This window comes from Coregonus clupeaformis, chromosome 10 (genome assembly GCF_020615455.1).
Source record: "Coregonus clupeaformis isolate EN_2021a chromosome 10, ASM2061545v1, whole genome shotgun sequence".
In the NCBI taxonomy this organism is placed as follows: Eukaryota; Metazoa; Chordata; class Actinopteri; order Salmoniformes; family Salmonidae; genus Coregonus; species Coregonus clupeaformis.
In genome coordinates this window covers 36507895-36524930 of record NC_059201.1, presented here as the reverse complement: position 1 = coordinate 36524930, position 17036 = coordinate 36507895, and the positions used below count along the sequence as shown (strand labels likewise).

General features: G+C 48.0%; 1 protein-coding gene across 2 annotated transcripts; it reads right to left on the bottom strand.

Moving 5' to 3' along the window:
• Positions 1-330: 330 nt before the first annotated feature.
• On the bottom strand, positions 331-11754 carry LOC121575386 (pollen-specific leucine-rich repeat extensin-like protein 2). Of its 2 annotated transcripts, none has more exons than XM_041888454.1 (5): positions 11159-11754; positions 10813-10906; positions 4002-4075; positions 3657-3759; positions 331-1222 (listed from the first exon to the last, which is right to left on the bottom strand). In XM_041888454.1, the coding sequence occupies exons 1-5, from the start codon at positions 11263-11265 to the stop codon at positions 857-859; spliced, it is 744 nt and encodes a 247-aa protein (XP_041744388.1). In that variant the 5' UTR covers positions 11266-11754; the 3' UTR covers positions 331-856. The 2 variants fall into 2 exon arrangements, with proteins under 2 accessions (XP_041744388.1, XP_041744387.1); XM_041888453.1 differs by having other exon boundaries at positions 3657-3709.
• Between the last annotated feature and the right edge of the window lie 5282 nt (positions 11755-17036).

Sequence of the window (17036 nt, the reverse complement as noted above, 5' to 3'; positions counted from 1 at the left end):
CAGACCCAGCCCTCACCCTCTCCCCAGCCCTCACCCTCTCCCCAGCCCTCACCCTCTCCCCAGCCCCAGACCCAGCCTTCACCCTCTCCCCAGCCCCAGCCCTCACCCTCTCCCCAGCCCTCACCCTCTCCCCAGCCCCAGCCCCTCACCCCAGCCCTCACCCTCTCCCCAGCCCCAGCCCCAGCCCTCACCCTCTCCCCAGCCCCAGATCCAGCCCTGACCCTCTCCCTCTCCCCAGCTCTCACCCTCTCCCCAGACCCAGCCCTCTCCCAGGACCCAGCCCTCTCCCTCTCCCCCAGACCCAGCCCTCTCCCTCTCCCCAGCCCTCTTACTAGCCCTTGCCCCAGCCACAGACCCAGCCCAAGCCCAAGCCCCAGTCCCAGACCCAGACCCAGTCCAGTGCAGTCCTCTGGGAGTCCCAGATCCTGACCCAGACCCGGTCCCAAACCCAGCCCTCTCCATAGCCCTTTCCCAAGCCTCACACCCAGTCCCTGACCCAGACCCAGTCCCTCTCCTTCGCTCAGATTCACTTCTCCTTCTCCTCTCGCTACTGGAGACTTCATAGAGGGCACCACTAGATCCAGACCCAGCACATTGCTGTCCTCTGGGAGTCCCAGTCCCAGATCCTGACCCAGTCCAGTGCTGTCCTCTGGGAGTCCCAGATCCTGACCCAGACCCTGACCCAAAACTGGGGTCCCTGACTAAAGATGATGACCTCTGCCTTCTGGTGGGACTAACGGCTACAGGGTTACGGATGTTCCCAAAAGCCTGCATGCGTTTCAGGTGGCCGATCCCCATTTCAGGGCTCCCACACCTCTGACGCCCAGAGGCCTTCTCAGCAGAGTGGACCCGACTCTCACTGTAACTCCTCTTGGGGAGGGAGACGCGGCCCCGGTGGTCCGAGAGGGAGGCGAGGGGGGGGAGGCGAGGGGAGGTGTGGCTGTTTTGGGTGTGTGAGCGGCAGGCCCCAGTACAGGGTGGGTAGCGAGCGTGGCAGCCAGAGAGCGGGGCAGAGGAAGGGTGAGACAGGGACGAGAGGAGAGTAAGAGGGAATGCTCTCTGGCACTGGAGGATGCACTTGGGCGAGCTGAGTCTCCCGTGGAGGGAGGGTGCACCGTGGTGGGAACAGCAGCGACTGGTTGGAGCAGAGGACACTCTCCCACTCTCCTCCTGAACCGTCTGGATCCGAAGCCATTCCAGCAGTAGTAGCCGCTCCAGGTACCTAAACCAAATCAAAATGGATCCCAGTTCAATGACATGCTTCCTCTCAAAAAGCTACATATTCAATAAAGAAAGTAAAAAAAAAAAAGCAGGATAAGAACACAATGGGCCCGATTCAGACTTGAGGTAAGTTGATTTAACATGGATTTAAGTCAAAAAATGTTGACTTAAGTCCATGTTAAGTCTACTTATCTCAAGTCTGAATCGGGCCCTATGTCAATAAAAATAAGTAAGAAATCATAAAAGAACATTGTTCTGATTTTTCGTTATTTAGCCCTCCGAAAAGGCTCACCAGCAATGTCATGACTCCTGTTTTGTCCTTAATTTTATTTTAAATTAAATGACCACAGGTCATAAACCTGAAATACAACAAACAAATAATGACAATATATTATTCAAATATATAATGTAAATATATTATTCAAATAATATAATAATAATGTAAATAATAAAAATCAAATAAGCCTGCAACACCATCAAAAATGTGGCAAATCTGTCTTAAAACAACATTGACTACATCACCCAGAATGCCTAGCGCCAGAGGAGCATGCGCACAGTGACTCTGCAGTCACTGGTTGCTATGGACGCTGTCACAGGACATAGAACCCATGCCGCCACATGCCTCGTCCAAAGGATTTACACACGCACAAACGCAACATAACGCGGCACTACACCATGGATCACCGAAACAAACCACCGCTATCACCACCGCCACCAGAAACCAGCAGAGTGCTCCGAACAATCAGCACAACGCCAATGGCTGATAATGATAGCCTAATGCTATACAGCATCTGGGTCGCTGAGCTACAGGTTACTCTCGGCCAACTAACACCGACACAGTGAGGTAAACGTTCAGTGCTCAAACATATAAGTGACTTAAACATTAATGCTAGACTGTGAGTAGTTCGCAGTTACATACCAACGGGCTGTGTGCTCCTGATGATTGTCTGCCGTGAAATGATTACCAGGTGCCATAATTTAAGTCTCTAGTGAAGCTGCGCATGCGCACATAACGTAACATATCCGAGCACCTAAGAAACTTAAAGAAATCACTCGTTCCCCATTTCATTGAACACATCAGACCCATTTGCTTCTCTTTTATCTATTTATATATATATGAGTGAGCTAGAAGTCCCAACCATCATATTGGAATAAAGGGGTAAGAAATGGAACTAAAATAGGTAGAGAACCTGTCCAGCACCATGAGGGGGGGGCTGTACCTGTCCAGCACCATGAGGGGGGCTGTACCTGTCCAGCACCAGCCTAGGGGGGCTGTACCTGGGGAGGGGGTGGCTGTACCTGTCCAGCACCATGAGGGGGGGCTGTACCTGTCCAGCACCATGAGGGGGGGGCTGTACCTGTCCAGCACCATGCCTGGGGGGCTGTACCTGTCCACCATGCCTGGGGAGGGGGGCTGTACCTGTCCAGCACCATGAGGGGGGGCTGTACCTGTCCAGCACCATGTGAGGGGGCTGTACCTGTCCAGCACCATGCGGGGCTGTACCTGTCCAGCACCATGCCTGGGGAGGGGGGGGGCTGTACCTGTCCAGCACCATGCCTGGGGAGGGGGGGCTGTACCTGTCCAGCACCATGCCTGGGGGGGCTGTACCTGTCCAGCACCATGCCTGGGGGTGTACTGGGGGGGGCTGTACCTGTCCAGCACCATGCCTGGGGGGCTGTACCTGTCCAGCACCATGCCTGGGGGAGGGGGCTGTACCTGTCCAGCACCATGCATGGGGGGGGCTGTACCTGTCCAGCACCATGCCTGGGGAGGGGGGGCTGTACCTGTCCAGCACCATGCCTGGGGGGGGCTGTACCTGTCCAGCACCATGCCTGGGGAGGGGGCTGTACCTGTCCAGCACCATGCCTGGGGGGGGGGGGGCTGTACCTGTCCAGCACCATGCCTGCAGGTCTGGAGAGGGGGAGCTCTTCCCTCTGGGTGGAAGAACACGGCCAGCTGCCGGAGGCTCCAGGAGTTGAAGGGCGGAGGGAGGAAGTCTGGGTAGCTGAACCGACCAGGGGCGTCACCTCGGGGTCCAGGGAGGTCAGGCTGGAAGTCACTGGGAAAGATGACCTCTGGACGGAGGTTGAGGTTAGGGGGGGAGGAGGGGGAGGAGGGGAGAGGGAGCCTCTCTGATTCAGACAGGTCTGTGTCTATGTCACTGTGTATGTCCCCTTCTCCCTTCTCTTTCCCCCCTACACCCACCTCTCTCCCCCCATTCATCCCCCTCTACACCCCCCTTTCCCTGGCCACCCAACCCCCCTGACTCCTGGGCTGTCCTCTGGCCCACAGGTTGACCTCCAGGCAGGACCTGGGAGCTATGATGAAGGGACACAGCATGTCTAGTCCTCCTGGAGACAGCCTGCTTCTGTTCTCTGTGATGGCTGCTCTGTGCCTCCCTCTGCTCTCTCGTCTCCTGTTCCTCCCTCCTAACCTGAGCTTCCTGCTGCTGCTCCCTCCTCTCCCTCCTCTCCTTTCCATCCACAGCTGATAACAGGGAGAAGGGCAGTGAAGGAGGGTCAAACTGGCCCTGAGGGCTGAAGTAACAAACACAGTTAGAACACCTCAGACATGGTGCTAGTATCATATAGAATGATACAGGGTGATACAGGGTGATACAGGGTGATATAGGGTGATACAGGGTGATACAGGGTGATGCAGGGTGATATAGAATGATACAGGGTGATACAGGGTGATATAGGGTGATACAGGGTGATACAGGGTGATATAGGGTGATACAGGGTGATATAGAATGTGGTAGTATGTGAAACTAGCTCACCTGAGTTCAGAGGTGTTGGTGTTGTGTTTGACTGAAGGAATGTTTGGTTTGTGCTTCTGTCTTCTCTGCTGCTTCTAAGATCAAAAACACATTGAAGACCCAGGTCAGTACCCTTTCCCTATGGAACCTGGTCAAAAACACAGTGAAGACCCAGGTCAGTACCCTTTCCCTATGGAACCTGGTCAAAAACACAGTGAAGACCCCCCGGGTCAGTACCCTCTGCTCTCATCCTTCTAGACCTACAGTGAGGAGAACAAGTATTTGATACACTGCCGATTTTGCAGGTTTTCCTACTTACAAAGCATGTAGAGGTCTGTAATTTTTTATCATAGGTACACTTCAACTGTGAGAGACGGAATCTAAAACGAAAATCCAGAAAATCACATTGTATGATTTTTAAGTAATTCATTTGCATTTTATTGCATGACATAAGTATTTGATCACCTACCAACCAGTAAGAATTCCAGCTCTCACAGACCTGTTAGTTTTTCTTTAAGAAGCCCTCCTGTTCTCCACTCATTACCTGTATTAACTGCACCTGTTTGAACTCGTTACCTGTATAAAAGACACCTGTCCACACACTCAATCAAACAGACTCCAACCTCTCCACAATGGCCAAGACCAGAGAGCTGTGTAAGGACATCAGGGATAAAATTGTAGACCTGCACAAGGCTGGGATGGCCTACAGGACAATAGGCAAGCAGATTGGTGAGAAGGCAACAACTGTTGGCGCAATTATTAGAAAATGGAAGAAGTTCAAGATGACGGTCAATCAAATCAAATCAAAAAATCAAATCAAATCAAATTTTATTGGTCACATGCGCCGAATACAACAGGTGCAGACATTACAGTGAAATGCTTACTTACAGCCCTTAACCAACAGTGCATTTATTTTAAACAAAAAAGTAAGAATAAAACAACAACAAAAAAGTGTTGAGAAAAAAAGAGCAGAAGTAAAATAAAGTGACAGTAGGGAGGCTATATATACAATAAAATAAAGTGACAGTAGGGAGGCTATATATACAGGGGGGTACCGTTGCATAGTCAATGTGCGGGGGCACCGGCTAGTTGAGGTAGTTGAGGTAATATGTACATGTGGGTAGAGTTAAAGTGACTATGCATAAATACTTACTTAACAGAGTAGCAGCAGCGTAAAAAGGATGGGGTGGGGTGGCAGTGCAAATAGTCCGGGTAGCCATGATTAGCTGTTCAGGAGTCTTATGGCTTGGGGTAGAAGCTGTTGAGAAGTCTTTTGGACCTAGACTTGGCACTCCGGTACCGCTTGCCGTGCGGTAGCAGAGAGAACAGTCTATGACTAGGGTGGCTGGAGTCTTTGACAATTTTGAGGGCCTTCCTCTGACACCGCCTGGTATAGAGGTCCTGGATGGCAGGGAGCTTTGCCCCAGTGATGTACTGGGCCGTACGCACTACCCTCTGTAGTGCCTTGCGGTCAGAGGCCAAGCAGTTGCCATACCAGGCGGTGATGCAACCAGTCAGGATGCTCTCGATGGTGCAGCTGTAGAATTTTTTGAGGATCTGAGGACCCATGCCAAATCTTTTTAGTCTCCTGAGGGGAATAGGCTTTGTCGTGCCCTCTTCACGACTGTCTTGGTGTGTTTGGACGATGATAGTTCGTTGGTGATGTGGACACCAAGGAACTTGAAGCTCTCAACCTGTTCCACTACAGCCCCGTCGATGAGAATGGGGCGTGCTCAGTCCTCTTTTTTTTCCTGTAGTCCACAATCATCTCCTTTGTCTTGGTCACGTTGAGGGAGAGGTTGTTGTCCTGGCACCACACGGCCAGATCTCTGACCTCCTCCCTATAGGCTGTCTCATCGTTGTCGGTGATCAGGCCTACCACTGTTGTGTCGTCGGCAAACTTAATGATGGTGTTGGAGTCGTGCCTGGCCATGCAGTCATGGGTGAACAGAGAGTACAGGAGGGGACTGAGCACGCACCCCTGAGGGGCCCCGTGTTGAGGATCAGTGTGGCAGATGTGTTGTTACCTACCCTTACCACCTGGGGGCGGCCCCGTCCAGGAAGTCCAGGATCCAGTTGCAGAGGGAGGTGTTTAGTCCCAGGATCCTTAGCTTAGTGATGAGCTTAGAGGGCACTATGGTGTTGAATGCTGAGCTGTAGTCAATGAATAGCATTCTCACGTAGGTGTTCCTCTTGTCCAGGTGGGAAAGGGCAGTGTGGAGTGCGATAGAGATTGCATCATCTGTGGATCTGTTGGGGCGGTATGCAAATTGGAGTGGGTCTAGGGTTTCTGGGATTATGCTGTTGATGTGAGCCATGACCAGTCTTTCAAAGCACTTCATGGCTACAGACGTCAGTGCTACGGGTCGGTAGTCATTTAGGCAGGTTATCTTAGAGTTCTTGGGCACGGGGACTATGGTGGTCTGCTTGAAACATGTTGGTATTACAGACTCAGTCAGGGACATGTTGAAAATGTCAGTGAAGACACTTGCCAGTTGGTCAGCACATGCTCGGAGTACACGTCCTGGTAATCCGTCTGGCCCTGCGGCCTTGTGAATGTTGACCTGCTTAAAAGTCTTACTCACATCGGCTACGGAGAGCGTGATCACATAGTCGTCCGGAACAGCTGGTGCTCTCATGCATGCTTCAGTGTTGCTTGCCTCGAAGCGAGCATAGAAGTGGTTTAGCTTCGTCTGGTAGGCTTGTGTCACTGGGCAGCTCGCGGCTGTGCTTCCCTTTGTAGTCTGTAATAGTTTTCAAGCCCTGCCACATCCGACGAGCGTCAGAGCCAGTGTAGTATGATTCAATCTTAGACCTGTATTGACTCTTTGCCTGTTTGATGGTTCGTCGGAGGTCATAGCGGGATTTCTTATAAGCGTCCGGGTTAGAGTCCCGTTCCTTGAAAGCGGCAGCTCTACCCTTTAGCTCAGTGCGGATGTTTCCTGTAATCCATGGCTTCTGGTTGGGGTATGTACGTTACGGTCACTGTGGGGACGACATCATCGATGCACTTATTGATGAAGCCAGTGACTGATGTGGTGTACTCCCTCAATGCTGTCTGAAGAATCCCGGAACATGTTCCAGTCTGTGCTAGCAAAACAGTCCTGTAGCTTAGCATCTGCGTCATCTGACCACTTTTTTATTAGCCGAATCACTGGTGCTTCCTGCTTCAGTTTTTGCTTATAAGCAGGAATCAGGAGGATAGAGTTATGGTCAGATTTGCCAAATGGAGGGCGAGGGAGAGCTTTGTATGCGTCTCTGTGTGTGGAGTAAAGGTGGTCTAGAGTTTTTTCCCCTCTGGTTGCACATTTAACATGCTGGTAGAAATGAGGTAGAACGGATTTAAGTTTCCCTGCATTAAAGTCCCCGGCTACTAGGAGCGCTGCATCTGGATGAGCGTTTTCCTGTTGATTAATGGCCTTGTACAACTCATTCAGTGCAATCTTAATGCCAGCATTGGTTTGTGGTGGTAAATAGACAGCTATGAAAAATATAGATGAAAACTCTCTTGGTAAATAGTGTGGTCTACAGCTTATCATAAGATACTCTACCTCAGGCGAGCAAAACCTTGAGACTTCCTTAGTATTTGATTTTGTGCACCAGCTGTTGTTTACAAATATACACAGACCGCCGCCCCTCGTCTTACCGGAGTCTGCCGTTCTGTCCTGCCGATGTAGCGTATAGCCTGCTAGCTGAATGTTGTCATTGTTGTCGTTCAGCCACGACTCCGTGAAACATAAGATATTACAGTTTTTAATGTCCCGTTGGTAGGATAACTGTAATCTTAAATCGTCCATTTTATTCTCAAAAGCTTGAACGTTGGCTAATAGGATTGATGGGAGAGGCAGTTTACTCGTTCGCCGTCGGATCCTTACAAGGCACCCGGATCTGCGTCCACGATATCTCCGTCTCTTCCTCACGCGAATGACGGGGGATCTGGGCCTTGTCGGGAGTCTGTAGAATATCCTTCGTGACGCCTCGTTGAAGAAAAAGTCTTCGTCCAATACCAGGTGAGTAATCGCTGTCCTGATATCCAGAAGCTCTCTTTGGTTATAAGAGACGATGGCAGAAACATTATGTACAAAATAAATTACAAATAACGCGGAAAAACACACATAATAGTACAATTGGTTAGAGGGCTGTAAAACGGCAGCCATCTTCTTCCGGCGCTGTCTCAATCACCCTCGGTCTGGGGCTCCATGCAAGATCTCACCTCGTGGGGCATCAATGATCATGAGGAAGGTGAGGGATCAGCCCAGAACTACACGGCAGGACCTGGTCAATGACCTGAAGAGAGCTGGGACCACAGTTTCAAAGAAAACCATTAGTAACACACTACGCCGTCATGGATTAAAATCCTGCAGCGCACGCAAGGTCCCCCTGCTCAAGCCAGCGAATGTCCAGGCCCGTCTGAAGTTTGCCAATGACCATCTGGATGATCCAGAGGAGGAATGGGAGAAGGTCATGTGGTCTGATGAGACAAAAATAGAGCTTTTTGGTCTAAACTCCACTCGCCGTGTTTGGAGGAAGAAGAAGGATGAGTACAACCCCAAGAACACCATCCCAACCGTGAAGCATGGAGGTGGAAACATCATTCTTTGGGGATGCTTTTCTGCAAAGGGGACAGGACGACTGCACCGTATTGAGGGGAGGATGGATGAGGCCATGTATCGTGAGATCTTGGCCAACAACCTCCTTCCCTCAGTAAGAGCATTGAAGATGGGTCGTGGCTGGGTTTTCCAGCATGACAACGACCCGAAACACACAGCCAGGGCAACTAAGGAGTGGCTCCGTAAGAAGCATCTCAAGGTCCTGGAGTGGCCTAGCCAGTCTCCAGACCTGAACCCAATAGAAAATCTTTGGAGGGAGCTGAAAGTCCATATTGCCCAGCGACAGCCCCGAAACCTGAAGGATCTGGAGAAGGTCTATAGGGAGGAGTGGGCCAAAATCCCTGCTGCAGTGTGTGCAAACCTGGTCAAGACCTACAGGAAACGTGTGATCTCTGTAATTGCAAACAAAGGTTTCTGTACCAAATTTTAAGTTCTGCTTTTCTGATGTATCAAATACTTATGTCATGCAATAAAATGCAAATTCATTACTTAAAAATCATACAATGTGATTTTCTGGATTTTTGCAAAATCGGCAGTGTATCAAATACTTGTTCTCCCCACTGTATCTGCTGCCTTTGATACTGTGAACCATCAGATCCTCCTCTCCACCCTCTCCGAGTTGGGCATCTCCGGCGCGGCTCACTCTTGGATTGCGTCCTACCTGACAGGTCGCTCCTACCAGGTGGCGTGGCGAGAATCTGTCTCCGCACCACATGCTCTCACCACTGGTGTCCCCCAGGGCTCAGTTCTAGGCCCTCTCCTATTCTCTCTATACACCAAGTCACTTGGCTCTGTCATATCCTCACATGGTCTCTCCTATCATTGCTACGCAGACGACACACAATTAATTTTCTCCTTTCCCCCTTCTGATAACCAGGTGGCGAATCGCATCTCTGCATGTCTGGCAGACATATCAGTGTGGATGTAGGATCACCACCTCAAGCTGAACCTCGGCAAGACGGAGCTGCTCTTCCACCCGGGGAAGGACTGCCCGCTCCATGATCTTGCCATCACGGTTGACAACTCCGTTGTGTCCTCCTCCCAGAGTGCAAAGAGCCTTGGCGTGACCCTGGACAACACCCTGTCGTTCTCCGCTAACATCAAAGCGGTGACCCAATCCTGTAGGTTCATGCTCTACAACATTCGCAGAGTACGACCCTACCTTACACAGGAAGCGGCATAGGTCCTAATCCAGGTACTTGTCATCTCCCGTCTGGATTACTGCAACTCGCTGTTGGCTGGGCTCCCTGCCTGTGCCATTAAACCCCTACAACTCATCCAGAATGCTGCAGCCCGTCTGGTGTTCAACCTTCCCAAGTTCTCTCACATCACCCCGCTCCTCCGCACACTCCACTGGCTTCCAGTTGAAGCTTGCATCTGCTACAAGACCATGGTGCTTGCCTACAGAGCTGTGAGGGGAACGGCACCTCCTTACCTTCAGGCTCTGATCAGTCCCTACACCCAAACGAGGGCATTGTGTTCTTCCACCTCTGGCCTGCTAGCCCCCTACCTCTACGGAAGCACAGTTCCCGCTCAGCCCAGTCAAAGCTATTCGCTGCTCTGGCACCCCAATGGTGGAACAAGCCAGGACAGCGGAGTCACTGACCACCTTCCAGAGACACTTGAAACCCTACCTCTTTAAGGAATACCTGGGATAGTATAAAAGTAATCCTTCTACCTACCCCCCTACCCCACCCCCAAAAAAAATTATATTGTAAAGTGATTGTCCCACTGGTTATCATAAGGTGAATGCACCAATTTGTAAATCGCTCTGGATAAGAGCATCTGCTAAATGATGTAAATGTAAGGCCCAGGTCAGTACCCTATTCACTATGGACCCTGGTCCAAAACACAGTGAAGGCCCAGGTCAGTACCCTATTCACTATGGACCCTGGTCCAAAACACAGTGAAGGCCCAGGTCAGTACCCTATTCACTATGGACCCTGGTCCAAAACACAGTGAAGGCCCAGGTCAGTACCCTATTCACTATGGACCCTGGTCCAAAGTAGATTTGATTCTAAATGGAATTTGGTGCCATTTGGGGTGCAACCCATGAGAATAAAACTGCAGCTTTTATGACAGTCATGCTGATATCTTTTCAAGGCTAAAAATAACTACTAGGGACCAGTATCTCTGACAGATAGGATCATAGAAATAGAATGATTATTTCATATATATCAATTGTTAATAATTTAATATTTTTTCTATGGACAAAGACCTACCTTGTCTGCTGACGAGGTGGGAATGTGAGTGTTGTCCAGATTTGGGGTCATCATCTGGGGATGCAAAGGCTTCTTTTGGCTCATCATCCTGGTGCTATTCAAGACATAGGAGTTAGGCAGAAAAATACTGTATATAGGCTATGCTAGGGCAAAATGTATGAAAAGAACGCTGAAACGCCTATGCTAGATGGTTGAAAAACCTAAGTATAAACATGTCAACATGCAAAGAGATGGGAAAGAAGCACAATAAATGATGCACAATTTGAAGCTTATTTCTACATTGGTAATATGGTCCATGTATGTAGGGCAGGTCTTTAATTGCTATTTAGAACAGGGCAGATACTACCTCGTCACATGTCCGTCGGTCCATGAACTTTTGGCCCATTCCCGCTCCACCCTGCTAAGGAGCTTGTTGAGTCCAGTTGCAGCGCATTGCTGCACAACAGTTCCCATCCTGGGTTACGACCGGAGTCCATCCAATAAACGAGAAATAATCTCAGAGATTAAAACTTGTTTAAAAGAAAACGTGGCCCAGTTTGAGATACATGGAAATTCAGTAATGCATGAATAATGCTCGCACGTTCCTCGGGGATCGAGATGTAATATAGCCTACCATCAAAAGAATTATTCAAAATAAATACAATCAGCTGAAAAACGAATAGGCCGATATAATAATAATCATATGAACCGATCAATGATTTCTACCTTCACGTGTAACGGAAAATAGCGGATAATAAACCTAGAATTAAAGACGCGTTTTGGAATTCTACATTTAGACTAAACAGCAGCGCCTGTTTTTCAGGATCTATCCGATTATAAAAACGGACAAAGGATTCTTCAATTTATCCATGCAACGGCGTACAAAGCGTCTTCTTCCCACAAATTGCATGTTTTTATTCTAGGCATTGCACAGAGTGCTCATTTTTGCCTTTTCTACGCTTCTTGTTGCGACCAGCTGATTTGTTGAACGCCAGTCTGCAAAGCTTTGTGGGAAATGTAGTGTGTACGTCACAGAACATCTCTGTATTACATCAGGTTTTAGAAACAGTGATTTTGTGGTTATTTGGCACAATAATGTGTAATATCGCAATTATCAGCTGCTATAAGAAAACGATCCACAATCATTCGTTTTTTCATGATTTTAATTTCCTAAATGTAGCCTATATACGTTTTACTGCTCCCCTGTCCCAATAACATGTTAAATAAACACCGTAATGGAATAACATATATAGAACATGACTGCCTTGGGGACGACTACAACCAGACAAGTTTCCAAAAAGCTATACATCCATTTTCAGAAATGTTAGTAAATTAACTTTTATTGTTTAAAGAAATTATATATGAGACTGGTGTGTTTTTTCACTATTTAATCGTGGCATGGGGTTGTTCAATGACAGACATTGAAATCTATCACTTGATGGTTTCATTTCAGAGATAATCATGTTTTTTTTGCAAAATACAATATATCTGCCTCACTCTCAGAGAAATAAATAGTACTGCTGGGTTTTACACAGTCAAGTGTAACAAATAACAACATTTTTTATAAAGAAATGTACAAATATGAAAAAATATATTCAATACAGTAATTTGATACCAGATCTGTATGCAAAACATTCACATTTGACATTTTAGTCATTTAGCAGATGCTCTTATCCAGAGCGACTTACAGTCAGTCAGAGCATTCATCTTAAGATAGCTAGGTGAGACAACCACAAATCACAGTCGAATATGCAGGATACATTCCAGCTAAACAATGGATATATAGCGTTTATACAAACAAGCTCTCTGATGATGGTAGAGTGTAAAATAATTACTTTGGCTATATGTCTCATATTAGTCTTGGAGTAACTATACATGTGTGTTGTAGCTAGCTAGCTACCGTGGGTCTGTGAGATGTCTCATATTAGTCTGAGTAACTAGACCTGTGTGTTGTAGCTAGCTAGCTACCGTGTGTCTGTGAGATGTCTCATATTAGTCTGAGTAAATATACCTGTGTGTTGTAGCTAGCTAGCTAACGTGTGTCTGTGAGATGTCTCATATTAGTCTGAGTAACTATACATGTGTGTTGTAGCTAGCTAGCTAACGTGTGTCTGTGAGATGTCTCATATTAGTCTGAGTAACTAGACCTGTGTGTTGTAGCTAGCTAGCTACCGTGGGTCTGTGAGATGTCTCATATTAGTCTGAGTAACTAGACCTGTGTGTTGTAGCTAGCTAGCTACCGTGGGTCTGTGAGATGTCTCATATTAGTCTGAGTAACTATACCTGTGTGTTGTAGCTAGCTAGCTACCGTGTGTCTGTGAGATGTCTCATATTAGTCTGAGTAACTATACATGTGTGTTGTAGCTAGCTAGCTACCGTGGGTCTGTGAGATGTCTCATATTAGTCTGAGTAACTATACATGTGTGTTGTAGCTAGCTAGCTAACGTGTGTCTGTGAGATGTCTCATATCAGTCTGAGTAACTATACATGTGGTTGTAGCTAGCTAGCTAACGTGTGTCTGTGAGATGTCTCATATTAGTCTGAGTAACTATACCTGTGTGTTGTAGCTAGCTAGCTACCGTGTGTCTGTGAGATGTCTCATATTAGTCTGATTAACTAGACCTGTGTGTTGTAGCTAGCTAGCTACCGTGTGTCTGTGAGATGTCTCATATTAGTCTGAGTAACTATACATGTGTGTTGTAGCTAGCTAGCTACCGTGTGTCTGTGAGATGTCTCATATTAGTCTGAGTAACTAGACCTGTGTGTTGTAGCTAGCTAGCTACCGTGTGTCTGTGACATGTCTCATATTAGTCTGAGTAACTATACATGTGTGTTGTAGATAGCTAGCTACCGTGGGTCTGAGAGATGTCTCATATTAGTCTGAGTAACTATACATGTGTGTTGTAGCTAGCTAGCTAACGTGTGTCTGTGAGATGTCTCATATTAGTCTGAGTAACTATACCTGTGTGTTGTAGCTAGCTAGCTAACGTGTGTCTGTGAGATGTCTCATATTAGTCTGAGTAAATATACCTGTGTGTTGTAGCTAGCTAGCTAACGTGTGTCTGTGAGATGTCTCATATTAGTCTGAGTAACTATACCTGTGTGTTGTAGCTAGCTAGCTACCGTGTGTCTGTGAGATGTCTCATATTAGTCTGAGTAACTAGACCTGTGTGTTGTAGCTAGCTAGCTACCGTGTGTCTGTGAGATGTCTCATATTAGTCTGAGTAACTATACATGTGTGTTGTAGCTAGCTAGCTAACGTGGGTCTGTGAGATGTCTCATATTAGTCTGAGTAACTATACATGTGTGTTGTAGCTAGCTAGCTAACGTGTGTCTGTGAGATGTCTCATATTAGTCTGAGTAACTAGACCTGTGTGTTGTAGCTAGCTAGCTACCGTGTGTCTGTGAGATGTCTCATATTAGTCTGAGTAATTATATATGTGTGTTGTAGCTAGCTAGCTAATGTGTGTCTGTGAGATGTCTCATATTAGTCTGAGTAACTATACATGTGTGTTGTAGCTAGCTAGCTACCGTGTGTCTGTGAGATGTCTCATATTAGTCTGAGTAACTATACCTGTGTGTTGTAGCTAGCTAGCTAACGTGTGTCTGTGAGATGTCTCATATTAGTCTGAGTAACTAGACCTGTGTGTTGTAGCTAGCTAGCTACCGTGTGTCTGTGAGATGTCTCATATTAGTCTGAGTAATTATACCTGTGTGTTGTAGCTAGCTAGCTAATGTGTGTCTGTGAGATGTCTCATATTCTACGCCATGCTGCTACAGTAGGAATACAGACAGTACACAGAGATTGCCCATGAATGTCTAATAGCGTTGTCGTCTTTCTCTCACAGACAATACCGCTTGGATACAAAAAGGTTGATGACTCTCAAAGAGGAGATGTGAAAGGTCCCATAACAACCCTTGTATCAAAGGGTCTCTTAACACCTCACTGCACCACCCAAACACATCATATGCCAGTATTCCCTCTGTAGAACTGTATTACACTGCTCAAAAAAATAAAGGGAACACTAAAATAACACATCCTAAATCTGAATGAATGAAATAATCTTATTAAATACTTTTTTCTTTACATAGTTGAATGTGCTGACAACAAAATCACACAAAAATTATCAATGGAAATCAAATGTATCAACCCATGGAGGTCTGGATTTGGAGTCACCCTCAAAATTAAAGTGGAAAACCACACTACAGGCTGATCCAACTTTGATGTAATGTCCTTAAAACAAGTCAAAATGAGGCTCAGTAGTGCGTGTGGCCTCCACGTGCCTGTATGACCTCCCTACAATGCCTGGGCATGCTCCTGATGAGGTGGCGGATGGTCTCCTGAGGGATCTCCTCCCAGACCTGCACTAAAGCATCCGCCAACTCCTGGACAGTCTGTGGTGCAACCTGGTGTTGGTGGATGGAGCGAGACATGATGTCCCAGATGTGCTCAATTGGATTCAGGTCTGGGGAACGGGCGGGCCAGTCCATAGCATCAATGCCTTCCTCTTGCAGGAACTGCTGACACACTCCAGCCACATGAAGTCTAGCATTGTCTTGCATTAGGAGGAACCCAGGGCCAACCGCACCAGCATATGGTCTCACAAGGGGTCTGAGGATCTCATCTCGGTACCTAATGGCAGTCAGGCTACCTCTGGTGAGCACATGGAGGGCTGTGCGGCCCCCCAAAGAAATGCCACCCCACACCATGACTGACCCACCGCCAAACCGGTCATGCTGGAGGATGTTGCAGGCAGCAGAACGTTCTCCACGGCGTCTCCAAACTCTGTCACGTCTGTCACATGTGCTCAGTGTGAACCTGCTTTCATCTGTGAAGAGCACAGGGCGCCAGTGGCGAATTTGCCAATCTTGGTGTTCTCTGGCAAATGCCAAACGTCCTGCACGGTGTTGGGCTGTAAGCACAACCCCCACCTGTGGACGTCGGGCCCTCATACCACCCTCATGGAGTCTGTTTCTGACCGTTTGAGCAGACACATGCACATTTGTGTCCTGCTGGAGGTCATTTTGCAGGGCTCTGACAGTGCTCCTCCTGCTCCTCCTTGCACAAAGGTGGAGGTAGCGGTCCTGCTGCTGGGTTGTTGCCCTCCTACGGCCTCCTCCACGTCTCCTGATGTACTGGCCTGTCTCCTGGTAGCGCCTCCATGCTCTGGACACTACGCTGACAGACACAGCAAACCTTCTTGCCACAGCTCGCATTGATGTGCCATCCTGGATGAGCTGCACTACCTGAGCCACTTGTGTGGGTTGTAGACTCCGTCTCATGCTACCACTAGAGTGAAAGCACCGCCAGCATTGAAAAGTGACCAAAACATCAGCCAGGAAGCATAGGAACTGAGAAGTGGTCTGTGGTCACCACCTGCAAAACCAGTCCTTTATTGGGGGTGTCTTGCTAATTGCCTATAATTTCCACCTGTTGTCTATTCCATTTGCACAACAGCATGTGAAATGTATTGTCAATCAGTGTTGCTTCCTAAGTGGACAGTTTGATTTCACAGAAGTGTGATTGACTTGGAGTTACATTGTGTTGTTTAAGTGTTCCCTTTATTTTTTTGAGCAGTGTATTTATTATAGGTGTTAGTGGTATATTTTTATTCTACTGTATATATGTCATATATTGCCATAACTGTTCCTGCATGCTGCTGTGTAAACTCACCTCGGTCTCCAGAGCAAATAAACTTTGTCTTGAATACAAGCAATGTCAACTTATTTGCTATATTGACAGACTAATCTACTGTTATATTAAAACATGTTTACTTGCCAACAAATTAAAGTTTAAATGATACACCAACTCCGGACAACCGTCTGGTCCTTTCTGCACTCCACAGCCAGGTGGACAACCGTCTGGTCCTTTCTGCACTCCACAGCCAGGGGGACAACCGTCTGGTCCTTTCTCCACTCCACAGCCAGGTGGACAACCGTCTGGTCCTTTCTCCACTCCACAGCCAGGTGGACAACCGTCTGGTCCTTTCTCTCCACTCCACAGCCAGGTGGACAACCGTCTGGACCTTTCTCTCCACTCCACAGCCAGGTGGACAACCGTCTGGTCCTTTCTCCACTCCACAGCCAGGTGGACAACCGTCTGGTCCTTTCTCCACTCCACAGCCAGGTGGACAACCGTCTGGTCCTTTCTCCACTCCACAGCCAGGTGGACAACCGTCTGGTCCTTTCTGCACTCCACAGCCAGGTGGACAACCGTCTGGTCCTTTCTGCACTCCACAGCCAGG